This window comes from Oryza sativa, chromosome 11 (genome assembly GCF_034140825.1).
Source record: "Oryza sativa Japonica Group chromosome 11, ASM3414082v1".
Classification (NCBI taxonomy): Eukaryota; Viridiplantae; Streptophyta; class Magnoliopsida; order Poales; family Poaceae; genus Oryza; species Oryza sativa.
This window is the reverse complement of record NC_089045.1, coordinates 6,346,137-6,362,560: the sequence shown is the minus strand read 5'-3', so window position 1 is coordinate 6,362,560 and position 16,424 is coordinate 6,346,137. Positions and strand designations below refer to the sequence as shown.

Sequence of the window (16,424 nt, the reverse complement as noted above, 5' to 3'; positions counted from 1 at the left end):
CTTCGGAATCTGAGCACACAGAGAATCAGGCTCCTGAAGCAGCCGCCAACATTGCTTTGCTAGCATAGCCATATTAAAAACATTTATATCTCTAAAACCAAGTCATCCCTCTCCTTTTGGTTTCGTTAGCTTCTCCCAACTTAGCCAGTGCATCTTGTTCTCCTTCTCCTGATTGTTCCACCGGAATTTTCCTATCATTGAACTAATTTGATCAGCAATACTTTTTGTGATATCAAAGCAGGCCATAGCAAAAGTTGGGATAGCCTGCGCAACGGCTTTAATCAGTATTTCCTTCCCTGCTCTTGATAACATCTTCTCCTTCCACCCTTGAATCCTTTTCCAGATTCTATCCTTCAGATATGCAAACACCTTCGTTTTATCTCTTCCCACAAACACCGGGAGACCAAGATATCTCTCATTCATTGTTTGCTTATTTATTTGTAAAGTCTGCATAACTTCCCTTCTCTTCTCACTTCCTGTGTTTGAACTAAACATGATCGCGAACTTCTCCTTGTTTAGCATTTGCCCCGAAAACTCCTCATACAAAGTTAAAATATTTTGCAGATTCTGTGCATCCCCTCTGTTTGCGCGACACGGGATGAGAGAGTCGTCGGCAAACAGCAGGTGAGAAACACTTGTAGCATTGTGGCAAACTTTTATACCTTGCAGCCTTCCTTCCTCCTCTGTTTTCCTCAACAGAGCAGAGAATCCTTCAGCACATAACAAGAACAGATAAGCAGAGAATCCTACCGGGAGAGAAAACCTCCGACAAATCACCATTCACCTTAATTTTATACGACACCGAAGTAACACAGTGCATGACTAGGTTTATCCATTCCGCATTGAAGCCCAGCCACAGCATCATATCCCGCAGAAAGCTCCACTCAACCCGGTCATATGCTTTACTCATATCTAATTTGATTGCTGCGTAGCCCATCTTTCCCCTCTTTTTACTTCTCATGTAGTGAGTCATCTCATATGCTACCAAAATATTGTCTGAAATAAGTCTCCCTGGAACAAATGCACTTTGGGTTGGAGAGATCACCTCTGGCAGGATCGTCTTTAGCCGGTTAGCCAGCACCTTCGATACAATTTTATACAACACATTGCATAGACTTATTGGTCTTAAGTCCTTGATATTCTCCGGCTTCGGAACTTTAGGGATCAACACTATGATTGTTTCATTCCACTCTGGTGGCATGGGTGCTCCCCTGAGAACAGCTAGAGTGATTTAATGGCCACACATTCCCATCCGTCGCAATCGATGAATTCTAAAATCCTTGATCTTATCGCAGGTTTTTCGATCTGATTCAGAATCTGCAATTGGTACAAATGAATATCTTCATATTGATGAAGATATCACTAGAATCTTAAAATGTTTGTAGAAGTTATTGAACTTTTCGGAAATGAATACATGCGATCCAATAATTATATAACGAATTATGATAGTGCTAGATTACTTGCAACTGAACAACAGAGGTTTTTCCAAAATGGTAGAAAGCATGCGTTAGAAGTAGAAAATTTGCACTCAGGCTTAGTTCATACATCACAAATATGTCCATGCATCACAGGAGTTCATGCAATAAATAGGTCATATAACAAATAGTTCACACAGCAAGTAGCTCATACGACAGATAGTTCATACGATAAGCAGGCCATCAACACAACAAGTAGTGCAGCTCAACCTGATCGTCGAGCCATGATCTCACCCTGCAACCTCAAGTAGTATTCTCTTAGTTGCCCAGTCATATCACTAAGGTCCATGTTCATAATTCTCTCATCCCGCTGGTTTCTCTTGAATTCCAATAAATTCCTCTCGTATTCTAACTTCTGTCTTTCTAGTGCCAATCTCTCTTTTTGTAATGACAATAACTTTTCATGGCGCTCATCTTTCCCGGCCTCCTTTATAGCATCAAGCTCTCTCTTCTTAGACCACATACTATCCAATACTGCAATGAAAGGATTACTTTCATTCGTAGAGGAAGTGTTTTCACTTGTAGTTTCACCTGTAAAAGCCTGAGTAATCTGCACAAAGAATAATGTTTTATTAAACTTGCACGTAACAAATAAAGCTACAAGAACACATTTTTTTTCTCTATCGTCCCGCTTTGCATTCTATAGTAAAATCCATTCATAAGTCGTAATAACTGCAAAATCTATTAAACTGTACTTGAATAGTTTTCCAACTGTTGGCTAGAAAATTTTGATTATGCACTGATGGAAAGTTCTTGTTATCATGGAAGTACCGATGAATCCTCGCCCGGTAAGAATCACTGGTTTGCTCGTTCCCTAATTGTATTCAGCCAAGCCAACACCAACAAATTGTCTTCTTTCTCAGAGAAATTCTTTGATCTTTTGTTGTTTGGCCTCATGGATATAGTAGCTTCTTCCAGTAGCTGTGGTTACTGGTTCCTCTCTCGGTGCCACCCCGGCCACCGCCTCCGCCACATCCACCTCTCCACCTCCTTGCCATTGATGCGCATGGCTGCTCGGCCTAGTCCACCTCCCCATGCCCGTCCCCGCTGTTGAGCTGGAAGAGGAACAAGAACGGAAGGACAGCGCCACAACTTCCCCTCCACTGCGACTAGAGTTCTGAGATGGATACGCTCCTGGAGCGAACAGAATTCACGCATGGAGACAGCCATTACTGGCTACGGTGCACTAGCTTGCAGTTAACAGCTCATTGGAGCTTACTCGCAGTAGCAACAGGCGTCTCTGCAACTGCAAGAGCTTCTATAACTACAGAACAGCTGAACCACCTAAACTGTGCAAATGGCATCAATTGGTAATCCTATGAATTTGGCCGCAATTGATTATGCGTGTCTCATAAATCTACTTGGCGCATATCAAACGATTCAACATTCTGCAACCGCAAGAGCTTCTATAACTACAGTACAGCTGAACCACCTAAACTGTGCAATTGGCATCAATAAAATTAAGGAAATGGGACCATGTATAATCATATGGATTTGGCTGCAATTGACTCTGCGGATCTCATAAATCTACTTGGTGCACATCAAAGGATAACATTCTGCAACTGCAAGAGCTTGCATAACCACAGAACAGCTAAAACCACCCATACCGTGCAAATGGCATCAATAAAACTAAAGCAAGTGTGTGTGTGTGTGTGTGTGTGGGGGGGGGGGGCATGTATAGCCCTATGAAATTTAGCCGCAATCGATTCTTTTTGCACATCTCATCAATCAATAGGTTGGCGCATCTCTAACGATTCATTTAACATTGTAAGAAACCACAAGCTGAGATCCAGCCCAACCAAATTTCTAGGGCTTGAACGAACGAACATACCACTTCTCGATCTATATCTGGAAGCGGAAACCGCAGACCCAAACGTGGAGAAAGCAAAGCGAGGCGAAGCACGCACCTCGTCGTCGGAGGCGATGCGGCGGCGGCGGGTGGGCCTCGACGCGGAGCCGTCAGCGTCGAAGAGCTGCCGCTTCGCCGTGGGTGTACCGGACCCGGACCCGGGCCCTTCCCCGTCGCCCTCCTCCACGGAGTTTTCGCCGCCGCCGCCGCCGCTCCCAGTCCCATCCGACGATGAGGCCGGCGGCGAGGGCTCCTCGGGGTCGGCGGGGCTGAGGCGGCGCTCGCCGGGAAGGGGCCCGCCTGCGTCGCCCATGGGGGAGGAGCGATTTGCGATGCGTGAGGTTTTTTTTTTTTCTTTTTGGGATTCCTTTGCGATTCGTGAGTTGCGCGAGTTTGTTGCGAGTGGTAGAGAGCGGAAGCGAGACTTTCCGCGGGATTCTCGCCTAATTTTGGTCTCCAAATTTTGGTTTCGAGGCGGGAAGAAAAAAATGATTCCGAATGAAATTTCAAACGGTTTTCAAGAATATAAATTTAAAACAGTAAGATTTGATTGTAATTTGGACAAATTCGGCGAATAATATAATACTGCCGGGGTCATAATGTAACACTAAAAAAAAAAGTGAACCCTGCCTGCCCTGAGTCATGATTTACTTTGTACCAGATAGGATACACTCTATGTTGTTTTGCACCCCATTTTTTCACTGTGATACATTGTCAAGCCTATATAAATTTCCATGTAAGTTCATAATCTAAATGAAACTTGGTGAAACGTAGCGTAAGTTCATGAAGTCTTATAAGTTCCATTCATATTTTATTATGTATCCTTTCAGTTATACGACTGCAACATAGTGTAAGTAAAACTTATATAGATATTATATTATTAAAGGAATAGAAAAAGGAGCCTCCACGTTCGTTCTCACGGCTTAGAAATTCTCATATTAATCAGAAAAAAAGAAAAATAGAGTCAATATAGAAATACAATTTACAAATAGTTGAAATTCGGAATTAAAAAAATAAGGAATATTAGAAAAGGAGACTAGAGTCCATATAGAAATATAATTAAGAAATAATAGAAATTCGGAATTAAAAATAAGGAATATTAGAAGTAGAGTATAGAGTCCATATAGAAATACAATTAAGAAATAATAGATAAGTACCCTAGCCGCTACAGGGCATTCTTCTACTGCAATGCAGCAAGCTTCATGGCATCCGTGGCTCTGATCGTCCTTCTTATGAACAAGAATTTGTATCGGCCAGGCATCCGGAGCTATGCCCTCATTATCTGCATGGTAGCAGGCATGTTCGGGGTCATGGGTGCCTACGCTACTGGAAGCTCCATGTATTTACGTACCTTCATCATTGTATTGGTATTGGTTCTTGTGGCTTTTGTAGGTGTAGTCTTTCTAGCCATCAACCATTTCAACAAACTTCATAAGAAGAAGATGGAGAAGAACAAACGACAACCAGCACAACAACAACAACCACCGAGCCCCAAAAAGTCCTCCTTAACAACGTTTGCGATGCAAAAAGACATGCTCAAGTACTTGATGCTGGTAGGGATATTAGCAGCAACCGCCACCTACCTGACGGGCCTGAAACCCCCTGGCGGCCTGTGGAAGGACAACGATGATGGACACTCCGCCGGCAATCCGGTCCTCTATGATATCGACAAGAAGCGGTACAACATTTTCTTCTATAGCAGCTCCACTTACTTCATGGCTTCCATCACCGTCATTGTGTTGCTGCTCCAAAGGATGGTGTTGCCTGAGAGGAGCGGCGGAAAGGTTTTTTGGTCGATGCACACGGTCATGCTGCTAGACATGCTCGCTCTTATGGTAGCCTATGCGGCAGGCAGCGTTCTGGACTGGGAGACGTCGAAGAATGTCTTCCTACTGCTCCTCCCCGTACATATCTTTGTTGGGGGTTTGCTCTTCATATGCAAGCAAATACAACCTTCACCACAAGATGAGGCCGGCCCAAATGCTGGGGCTAACACCCAGGAGATTTCAAATCCTACCCCTTCAAGTTAGAAGATATTTGATAGAAGTTGTGTTATGGTCATTTGTTTGTTTAAGTTTTTTTTCCAAGTTGGAGTCGACGATGTGTGTGCGTCGACATATCAAGTTGTTTGTTCTACGATGTATTCTTTAGTGCCCGCGCATTTGCATGGTTGGTATCAATAATGTAACTTTGCATGTACCATTGTATATTTCAACTTTATTATTAATAATTTGTAATTTATCTTACCACCACTCTACTTTTGTAATAGACCCAAAATTTTTAAAACTTAAAGTTCGAATTATGGGCAATAAAATGGGTGTCTGTAGCGCCCGCTCCGTCGTGGCGCCTAGCGGGAAAATTATCTCTTAAAAACCCTAATTGCGAAATTTGTTTCTTTGCTTGTTGTCTAGTGTCCGTGCCATCTCAGATCTCAATCCCCGATCTATCGTCGAGTCCAATTCCGAATCCAAATCCTTCCAAATCAAATCCCTCCGCAAAAGTCTATTTTGCCTCCCCCGGGGTCGATGGGCCGAATCCCTCTCGGCCCATCTCCCCCTCCCTCCCGGCGTTCTCTCTCTCTCTCTCTCCTCCCTCCCCCTCCGCTCTGCCCGCGCGCGTGCGCGTGAGCCGCCCGCGCCGAGCCGAGTCCTCCCTCTCCGCTCCCTCGCTGCCGCTTCCCGCGCGCCGTGTTCGCGTGCGCACGCCCGCATGGTCGCCGCCCTTGCCGCGCCTGCGCCGTCTGTGCCGCCTGGCTCCGCTGCCCTGCCGCGCAGCCACCCGGCCCCGCTAGCCAGCGCGCGTGCCCGAGCCGCGCCGCTCAAACCGCCGCGCCGCCCGTTGCTTCCCGCGCGCGCGTGCCGCGGTGGCCGACCGCCTGGTCGCCGCCGTCGTCAGCGCCTGTCGCTCGTGTCGCTGCTCCGCTCCACACCGCCCCGCCGTCATCGCCGTCGTCATCGCCCGGCCCCCGCCACTCCGCGCGCTAGCCTCCAAGGGGCGGAGGCAGAGCGCCCTCCTCCCTCTGCCGCGACGCCCCCGCCCCCCTCTTCCTTTTCCCAAAGAGGCAAGGGGCAAGCCCCCCTTTTCTCTCCCTCTTTTCCCCTTTTTCCTCCCGCCGGCGTCATCCTCCTCCCTCCTCCCTGTCGCCGCTTTGGCCGCGACCGCCGAGCGCTAGCCCTCTCCTTTGACCGCCTTAGGTCGGTTCCCAAACCGATATTGCCGCCCTTAAAACCCAGCTTCCCCCCTTTCCCTTCCTCTCCCATTCGCCTCCACGCCATTGCCGCCGCCTCCCGTGCTCTGTTCGCCGTCGCCGTTCGTCGTTGCGCGTGTCGGAGGAGCCGGCACGAGCAAGGACGCGGAAGGGGACTCCGGGCGCGCCCTCTTCTTCCTCTTCCCCGGCCCGAGGCCGGAGAGATTACTCCCGCGCCGTCGGCCTCTCGTCACAGCGCCCCTCCTCATCTCGGTAGTGCTCCCTCCGTTCTTCCTCCTCGCTCCACCTCTCCCCCTTAGTTTTCCGTAGTAGCACGAGTAGCCTCCCCGTAGCTAGCCGGTGCCGCCCCGGCCGTTGCCGCCGCTCGCCGGGTGCTCGCCGCCGTCGCCGCCCGAGCTCGGAAGCGCCGCTCGTCGCCGGCCTCGCTCGGCGTAGCTCCGCCCAATCCGACGCTAGCATCGGATTCCCGTGGCCGCGTAGATGCTCTCGCCGCCGGGTATTGGCCCCTCGTGACCTCGTCGCCGTTTTCCCCTTTTCTCTCCGCCGGTTGCCGCCACCGCAATCCGCCGCCGACGGACTCCCTCCGGTGAATCCAAGCCGTTGGCTCGTCTCCCCTTGTCCTGAGCAACCACCCGGTGTACTCGCTTTCGCCTGTATCGCCGTGGTTCGCTCCGCTGCTCGCCGCTGTCGTCCGCCGTCCGTTCCGGCCGGCGTCATCGTCTACCTCCCACCGGCCCGCGTGGCAGCCACGTAGGCGCCACGTCGGCGCCAGCTCGGCCGAGATCGGATCGGGCCGATCCCGGTCAGCCCCTCCCCGTGCGCGCGGTCCACAGCGAGCCGAGAGGCTGCGCGTGGGCCCGCCGCATCCGCGTCCACCGCGAACCGCGCGCATGCACCGCGTCCCTCCCAGACCCTAGCGCCGCACCGCGTGCTCCCTCCGCACGGTGCGCCGAGCCGCTGACAAGCGGGTCCCACCCGGGACCACGCGTGGTGAGCCCGGTCCATCGGCCCTCTCTCTCCTCCCCTCCCGCGCGCGCGCTTGGGCCGCCTTGGGCCGGCCGGCCCATTTAGCTCGGCCGGACCGCCCCATCTCTCTCGGGCCGCGCCCTAGCCGCCCGAGGAAAAGTCTATTTTCCCTCCCTCTTTTCTTTTCTTTTCTTTTTCAAAAAGGATTTAATTTAATCCTTTTCCTTTAGACCAAAAATCCAATAATCTTAGAAATTCAATATCTTCCCAACCGTAAATCCGTTTGACTCCGTTCAACTTCCAAAATTCCTCAAAATCTCGAGATCTATCTAATGGCACGCTTAGAGGTCATTAATAGGGCTTTATTTTCGCTGTTTGTTGAGTTGTCCCGTTTCGCGTATAGTTTCGGAGTCCGAAGATCCGCAGCGCGAGGATTTCGAGGATCAAGCTCCAGATCTCGAGCAAGGCAAGCCACCTTTGAACATCTTGAGCCTATATTTGAAATTTAATTATGTTGCTTGAAAAATATTATGCATTGATAGGATCACACTTAATCTGTTGTCCCGTCTGCAAGGCAGATTGGCGGACCTACCTAACTTGCTGCATTTGATCCTTCCATTGTTAATCGCTATACCATGTCCCCTTGTAACCATCTAGTTGCGTCTCGATATTCGTGCACCCTGCGCGAGTATCGACGGACGCCTTCAAACTTAAAATCTGAGTAACAACTTGGGTAAAACTGAAGTTTTACAAAAGACTTGGAAAACCCGACACCTGGGTCGGTGCTTGCAAACTAAATGAATTTCCAAAACCGCGGACCGGGGAACGTACCGGGGGTACGGTTCTCCGCTCTTGCACTTAAGGACCGTTTCCTTGAAATTTCATCCGAACATAAGACAAGTACAACCACATGGGTGGAATGGGACACCCCTGGCTGAGTAACTAGCTTATCAGGGGAGCCTTGATGCCGAGAGACATGTGGATTCGCCGGGGTGGTGTCGGGGAGGACCCCTGGGCTTCCTGGCACAGTATGGTCTGGGACCTAACCTGTTATTGGTCTAGGACCCCTCTCGTCGGCATATGGTAAACCTGTGTTGGCTTTGGAAATGCCTTGTCATGAATGCTTGGAGGTCTCCCGACGTGGCTGATCCCCACGGGCTGGGTGATCCGGGTTAGTAATGTCGTGTGGGTAAAGTGTACCCCCTCTGCAGAGGTTAACAAACTGTTCGAACAGCCGTGCCCACGGTCATGGGCGGATGTGAGGTGATTCCTAGCGTAGTTTTGTTTGACTACTGCTTGTGAAATTGCTGTTGTGGAAAGGGGTTCGCTGTTTGAAAAATCTGCAGCTGATGGGATCAGCTAGGCCCGGGTGGCCGTTTGAAAGTTGTTGGCCCGGGTGGCCGTTTGAAAAGCCGTTGGCCGGGTGCCAACCTTGTTTTCAATTTTAAAGACTGATACATTGCACATACTCCGACCGGACGAGACGCACTGTCTCAACCGTGTCGTTTGAGAAGCACTCACTTAGTTGTTTTTAGAAAAGAGTTCAAATAAAAATCAACTGCAAAAACAACAGCCTTTCCTTGAAGCCTGCAATAAACACTTATTTCCCTTGGCTTGCTGAGTACTCCCGTACTCACCCTTGCTCTATATAAATAATTCCCCCCCAGTTGCTGAAGAAGATGAAGCGGATCCTGCTGATGAGGAGTTCTTTCAGGAGCAAGCCGGCTACGATGAGTTTTAGGGTTTCGGCCTAGTTCCCAAGTCGCGCTTGTGTTGTTTGGTCCAAGTCCTGCTTCCGTTTCCCTTTTGTAATGCAGTTGTGAGCTCGGGATCTGTCCGCAGCCCAACATGACTGTATCTCTACTCTATAATAAAGAGACCGCTGTTGCTGTGATATTCTGTCTCCCTATGATACCAGCACTGTTTCCTGGGACTGGTATCGATCAACAGGTTAATTTGGAGCGTCACGGGCTAGTTCCGGTCGGGATTAGTTCGGGGCGTGACAGTGTCCCTCTGTCTTTTGATTTATTTGGCTTGTTTTTGGTTTTCCATACATAAATATGAATTAACATGGCATAGTTGAATTTTCATAATTAATATGTGTGTCAAAATTCTAGGAAAAATATAAAAAAAATATCATCGTTAATCATTATAAATAGCTCTCTAAAAAACTGGCATAATTTTATTAATTCATCTGATGCCTCAATTAAACTGGCATACCTAGCTCCCTTGTGAATTTCACCACGTTAAAACCCTACCTCCCATGATTGCAGAACTTGGGCAAAGTGTTTATCATAATCCGTTCCACTCAAAGTAAAAAGATCAAAATTGTTAGCAGCCAAGCTAGGTGACATTGAGTTGTCAACCACGCCAAGTAAGGAGGGGCTTCTGGAGAGTGCGAGAGGAGACCACAAGCAATGCAGTAAAATCCCCTTCTCTAACCACCCCCCCCCCCCCCCCCTTTTTCTCCTCTGCTACGGGCAGTATAGCTGAGTCGAGTCTCTAGTTTTTACTCGGATTTTCCTGTGTGTAGGGCTAGTCCTGTTTTGAGGGAAGTTTTGTCAATGTCATCAGAAGTTTTGTTGGTGTCATCAGCATGGAGTGCGCTGGAGGCACGGTAGCGCTAGTGGAGCCGGAGACGGTGGGTGGAGGAGTGCGTTATTGTCTGAGTTACTATATATGGAGCCATGGAGGGCTAGAGCAGCCGTCTTGGCATGGTTGGCAATGGTGGCACGATCGAAGAAAAATAGTATAGGGATGCAAAATAGACTTAAATAACAATATAAGGCAAGGCCCAAAGAGAAGGGGAATACAAAATAGACTTATTTTCCAGCCATATGAACACAGCCCATAGAGTTGAGGATGAAAAATAGTTATTCTGTGAAGAAGCACGATGGGCTATCGTGCCTTCGGGCTGGCTCGTCACGGCCCGAGTCGTATTGGGCCATGCCTGGGCCGTGTATGCAACCCGTGAGGTGGCACGACACGGCTCGGCGTGTCGGTCAGGCCACGCCGGCCTAACTAACCTCGGCCCAGGCACAACCGGGCTTGGGCCATGCCGTACCGGGCGGCCCATTTGGCCAACTATAGTGCTAGATAGTGGCGAAGCCAGGATTTATAATTGAGGGGGCCAACTTAAGCTAAGTAGTAAATGACAATAATCTATTAAAAAATGAAATCACAATACATGTAAATTTCAAGCATTTTTTTACATGGATAGGAAATCATATAAGCATATTTAGACCATACAAAAGAATATTTATTTGCATACGGTATATAATTAGCTACATGCATCAGTATTAAAGATTTTAGTATTTTAAATTAAAGTGACATAAGACAGACATATCAGTAGGACGACATAAGACAGGCACATAACCTACATACCACAATTTCTCCTAATTGGCTGTAACTTCTTCGAAGCAAAGGCTGAAATCAATTTAATTATCTAGAAATTTGAGCTTTGCTCATATATGAAAAAGGAAAAGAAAACATCTTGCAGAATGAGCAAGTGTAGTACCTGCATAATCAGCTCAAAACAAGTATATGCATGACACATGGGGTATAGGAACCTGGCGTGCAGACAACGGTCACTTGTGTGAGACGTACAAAGTGCAGAGAACAAAATTAAAGACCATCGATCGATCTGGCCCGGAATAAAGCGCCAAAAAAATATGACTGCTTGATCAAGTAATGCACTAATGCCAAGATTATTGCGACACACGCTATCATCATCATCAACTCTATAAATACACGGAGCTCGATCCTGCCTCTGCTCATCAGTCACCCAATTAATCAAGTTTAATTTAATTTAGCTACGTAATGGCGAGCGGCGGCGGCGGCGACGGCGAAGGGAAGCCGCCGGCGAAGGAGGAGTCGACGGAGTACCGGCTGAGGAAGTACCTGCTGCTGCTGGCGACGCTGGTGGCGACGGTGACGTACGCGGCGGGGCTGAACCTGCCGGGCGGGTCCTGGGAGGAGGACGCGCCGGCGCCGGCCGGGCTGCGGGTGGTCGCCGGCGACCCCATCCTCCGGGAGACGCGGTACACGCGGTACGTCGTGTTCTACGCCTGCAACGCGGTGGCGTTCGCGGCGTCGCTGGTGGTGAGCCTCATCGTGCTCGTCCTCCCCAAGGAAGGCGGCGGCCGGCTGCTCGGCGCCATGCGCGCGGTGATGGTGGTCGACCTGCTCGGCCTCATGGGCGCCTACGCCGCCGGCAGCAGCCGAGACGGGTTCACCACCGCCGCCGCCTCCGCCCTCCTCCTCCTCGTCTTCGCCTACGTCGCCGGCGCCTTCCTCGCCTCCCTCAATCTCATCACCGTCAGATGGCAGCTGCCGTGTCAAGAACGAGCATCGCCGCCAGCGGCGGCGCCGCGGCCGCCGCCGCCAGGAGACCAAGATCCGGCAGCAACCAAGGCGATGAAGTCGGAGCACGAGATCCTGCTGCTGCTGGCCATCTTCGCGGCGACGATCGCGTACGTGGCGGGGATGAACCCGCCGGGGGGATTCTGGCGGGACGCCGCCGTGGGCGGGGAGCACGTCGCCGGCGACCCGGTGCTGCAGGGGCGGGAGCACCCGAACCGGTACAGGGCGTTCTACGTCTGCAACACCGCCGCCTTCGCGGCGTCGCTGCTCGCCGTGATGTTCATCGTCGTCGAGGACAAGAGGCTCCGCCATTGGAGGAGGGCGGTGCCGTACGGGCTCGTCGTGGCGGCGCTGCTGGGGCTCGGCGGCGCGTACGCCGCCGGGAGTTGCCGGGACGGGAAGCACACGGCGTACGTGGCGTGCCTGGTTGCCCCGGTCGTTGCCTACATTGCCATCCTCTATATAGCTTGTCCCAGCCGCAGCCCATCGTCGACGTCGAAATCGCCATCGAATACAAATACTACAACCACAACCATCAGCATCAGGTATATTATATTATATCTTGGAAATTAATATATCCTCACTCACTGCACTGTCATGGCATGCAAAAATAGTTGAGTTCTAGCTAGGTTGAAGTTTTCATTTCTCCACCTACTCGCACATAGGAGCAAATTTTAGATTGAGTTGTTTGCGGGGCTAAGTTCTCTATTTTAATGGTCGAATTTTAGATTGGGTTATTTGTGGGGCTAAGTTCTCTATTTCAATGTTCGTATATATCCAATTGGATGTAGATGCCCGGTAAAAAATACCATTCCCTAAAAAAACATACTCGCATGCAACGTACATTAGCAGTTATATATATATATATATATATATATATATATATATATATATATATATATATATATATATATATATATATATATATATATATATATATATATATTTGTTATTTCTGTAAACAACTTATTTTTGTTATGTCTATTACAACTCACAGAAGTTGAATTTTCACATGTTTGTTTGTAAAGCGATATATTTCATATTAATCTATCTTATCAATATTTTTCTTATTTTTTTTAACTATTATTGGCATGAAAGAAACAAGAGGTTATTCCCTCTAGAGATGAAAACATTTTCCCTATTCGTCAGGCATATTATTCAAGTCTTGCATATATTTTCCCAAATCTACCCAAAGAAAATAAAAGTTGACACTAATTATATGACATCCATGAAACTAAACCTAACAAACAAGTTGATCCATTGACCATGTTGACATTAATCACCAAAATCACAATGACCTAAAGTAAATAGGGTGAACTTCATTAGTGGCAAACACACAGTGGCGGATCCACCATGGGGTCTCTGGGGTCACGAGACCCCACTACCCGTATTGTAACCATGGGAGACCCCACTAAAATTTTCTGTCATTCATGTATAGTTTGTTCAAACCCTCCTGTTAATCTTTCCTGGATCCGCCCCTACGAACACATAACTAAAGTTTATGGGGTGCTTGTTAATTCAAAGTAGCGCAAGATTATCACCGAAATAAAAGGTCTACATATATGTTTTTGCCATAATATTGTTGAGATTTAAAAACATCAAAGACTTTATTGGATAACATATAGCAATATCTATAATACCAATTAGTTTAATTAAATCTGACATTGAATATATGTTTTGCATCAAAAAAGTTTACTTTTTTTGGTTAAAATTAAAGAAGTTTGACTTTTAAAAATAAAAAATTGTATTAAAATATGAAACGGAGGGAGTAGTACATATATAAGCTAGATGTGTTGACCAAAGTACGGTGAAGGCTACCTATTTGCCTAAGCCGGTGCTTGCTTGCCGGCCCCATGGTGAGTCAGTATGGTTGGGCACAGCGACCTATATAGGTAGCGTCGCGATTCCTCCATCGCAAACACCGTGCCATCATGTGGGCTAATTGACTAGATTAGTTGGCTTGATTATCAGAATTAAACCAATCTAGAAATAGTATTAGAGATAACATGTATAATAGATTAGCTATAAGGTTGTCTCTAATTTTTTTCTCCCCTCTTTTGCAAGCTTATAGGTGGTTTGTAGCTTACTACTAAACTTATTCTAATATGCTATTTACGTGGAAGCCCATGAAGCAAGCCCCTAGGATCGATGGAGGCGCATTGGGGTTCCCGTGGCATGCTCTCCTAGGGAGTAGGGGTACGCGAGCCCCCTTTGCCTACCTATTGTGTCCGTCATTAAGTTTTCTTATAGTAGATTATTCTTGTGCTGTAAGAAAAAAACATTTTCATGCCAACTGAGAATTTAAGACCCTAGTTTAATTTGAGCAAATATGCAAGTGCCTTTTTTTATGGTCAAAACAATTACCCTTGGCTGCAATATAATTATCTATTGGTGCAATTACCAGTGACAGCAAACAAGACAAAGAGGTGGATAAGATTTGTGAGTACATTCAGTTGCTTGCTACTCTAGCAGCGACCATTGCTTACCAAGCAGGAATAGATCCACCTGGTGGTGTCTGGGGAGAGAGCGGGAAGGGTCATAGGGTTGGAGATCCAATACTCCTCACAACGCATCCCAGGCGGTTCAAGGTCTTCTTCTATTTTAACTCTGCAGCTTTTGTGGCGTCCCTGGTCATCATGGCACTGTCGCAGAATAAAAGATTGGTGAGGAGATACCATGCTGTACTGGAGGCGACCATGATACTGGACCTGTTCGGCCTCATAGGAGCGTACGCTGTCGGGTGTTGCAGGGACACGAGCACCTCCATTTACATCATCGCCATGGCTGGTGCTGTCCTTGTCTATGTAGTGATTCACATTGTCTTCTTCACATTGGAGACTAAAAATGGCGGTGATGATCAGTTGGAGGAGCATCGTGAGGTGCTGCTTCTTCTTACGGTCTTGGCTGCGACACTCACCTACCAAGCTGGCCTAACCCCGCCAGGTGGTTTCTGGGAGAACGATGAGAAGTTTGGCTACCATGCGGGCTTCCCCGTGCTCCTAAACAAGGACCCTTGCCGCTACAAGGCATTCTTCTACTGCAACGCGGCAAGCTTCATGGCGTCTGTGGCTCTAATTGTTCTTCTTATGAACAAAAATCTATATCGGCCAGGCATTCGGAGCTATGCCCTCATTATCTGCATGGTAGCAGGCATGTTTGGGGTTCTGGGTGCCTACGCTGCTGGAAGCTCCATATATCTACGGACCTTCATCATTGTACTGGTATTGGTTCTTGTGGTTTTTGTAGGTGTAATCTGTCTGGCAATCAACCATTTCAGAGAATTAAAGAAGAATACACAACAACAACAACAACAACAACCACCACCACCACCAACGGGAACCAATGGGTTCTCCTCGCCAAAGCTTTCGATGCAAGAAGAAGATGTGATCAAGTACCTGATGCTGGTAGGGATACTAGCCGCGTCTATCACCTACCTGACAGGCCTAAAACCACCCGGCGGCCTATGGAGGGACGAAGGCGATGGACACTCTGCGGGCAATCCGGTCCTCTATGACATTAACATGCGACGATACAATACTTTCTTCTACAGCAACTCCACTTCCTCCATGGCTTCTATCACTGTCATCGTGCTGCTACTCCAAAGGATGTTGTCGCCCAAAACGGGTGGCGAAAAGGTCTTTTGGCCGATGCACACGGTCATAGTGTTGGACATGCTTGCCCTCCTGGTAGCCTACGCAGCAGGCAGCGTTCGGGATTGGGAAACATCCAAGAATGTCTTCCTCCTGCTCATCCCCATACAACTCTTCGTTGGGGGTTTGTTCTTCATATGCAAGAAAAAACAAACTTCACCACAAGATGATGGTTCAGCTGCTGGGACTAACATGTAGCCGAAGTCAAATTCTGCCTAAGATATTTGATAAAAGTTGAGTTTTTTTTTTCAGGTTGGAGCCCGAAGTGTGTGTCAAGATATCAAATTGTTTGCTCTACTATGTATTCTTTAGTGCCTGCACATTTGCACGTCTGGTATCAATAATTTAACTTTGCATGTACCATTGTTTATTTTTAACTTTTATTATTAATTTTTAATTTATCTTACCATCGATCTTCTTTGGTAATAGACCCAAAATTTGTAAAACTCAAAGTTTGAATTATGGGCAATGAAATGTGTGTCCCTCTGTCTTTTGAATTTATGTGGCTTGTTTTTGGTTCTTAAATACATTCATATGCATTAACATGGATTAGATGAATTTTCATTCCGCTCCGCCCGCCGGCCTTCCTGACTGAAGAAGAGGAGAGAAGAGAGAAAAGAGAAAAGGAGGAGAAGAAAAGAGAAGAAAAAAAGATGTGCAGCTGACATGTGGATCTCATGTACTTCTTTTAATTCTTTTTTTTGCTAAGTAGAATGCCACGTCAGTGAAACCGCCCATATATATTACCATAGGACCTTGAGTGCACAGTTTGTGTGAGTTTAGGGGTACATATTTTTGGTTTTGTGGTTAAGCGACCTCAAAAAATCTCGCTGTTAAGTTGAGTGACCTCCGGTGAACTTATTCCTCGTATGATTGGTGATGCACATTGAATTGTGAGTGATATATTCTTTTTG

The 16,424-nt window shown here is 47.7% G+C and overlaps 2 protein-coding genes across 2 annotated transcripts; one reads left to right on the top strand and one right to left on the bottom strand.

Annotated features, from left to right (window-relative positions):
- Nucleotides 1-1,480: 1,480 nt before the first annotated feature.
- On the bottom strand, nt 1,481-3,691 carry LOC4350097 (uncharacterized). The gene is made up of 2 exons (XM_015761612.3): nt 3,383-3,691; nt 1,481-2,025 (listed from the first exon to the last, which is right to left on the bottom strand). Exons 1-2 carry the CDS (start codon nt 3,635-3,637, stop codon nt 1,681-1,683), a joined length of 600 nt encoding a protein of 199 aa, XP_015617098.1. The 5' UTR covers nt 3,638-3,691; the 3' UTR covers nt 1,481-1,680.
- Nucleotides 3,692-11,277: 7,586 nt separating this feature from the next.
- On the top strand, nt 11,278-15,870 carry LOC107276019 (uncharacterized). The gene is made up of 2 exons (XM_015760679.3): nt 11,278-12,405; nt 14,265-15,870. Exons 1-2 carry the CDS (start codon nt 11,318-11,320, stop codon nt 15,706-15,708), a joined length of 2,532 nt encoding a protein of 843 aa, XP_015616165.2. The 5' UTR covers nt 11,278-11,317; the 3' UTR covers nt 15,709-15,870.
- Nucleotides 15,871-16,424: the final 554 nt, after the last annotated feature.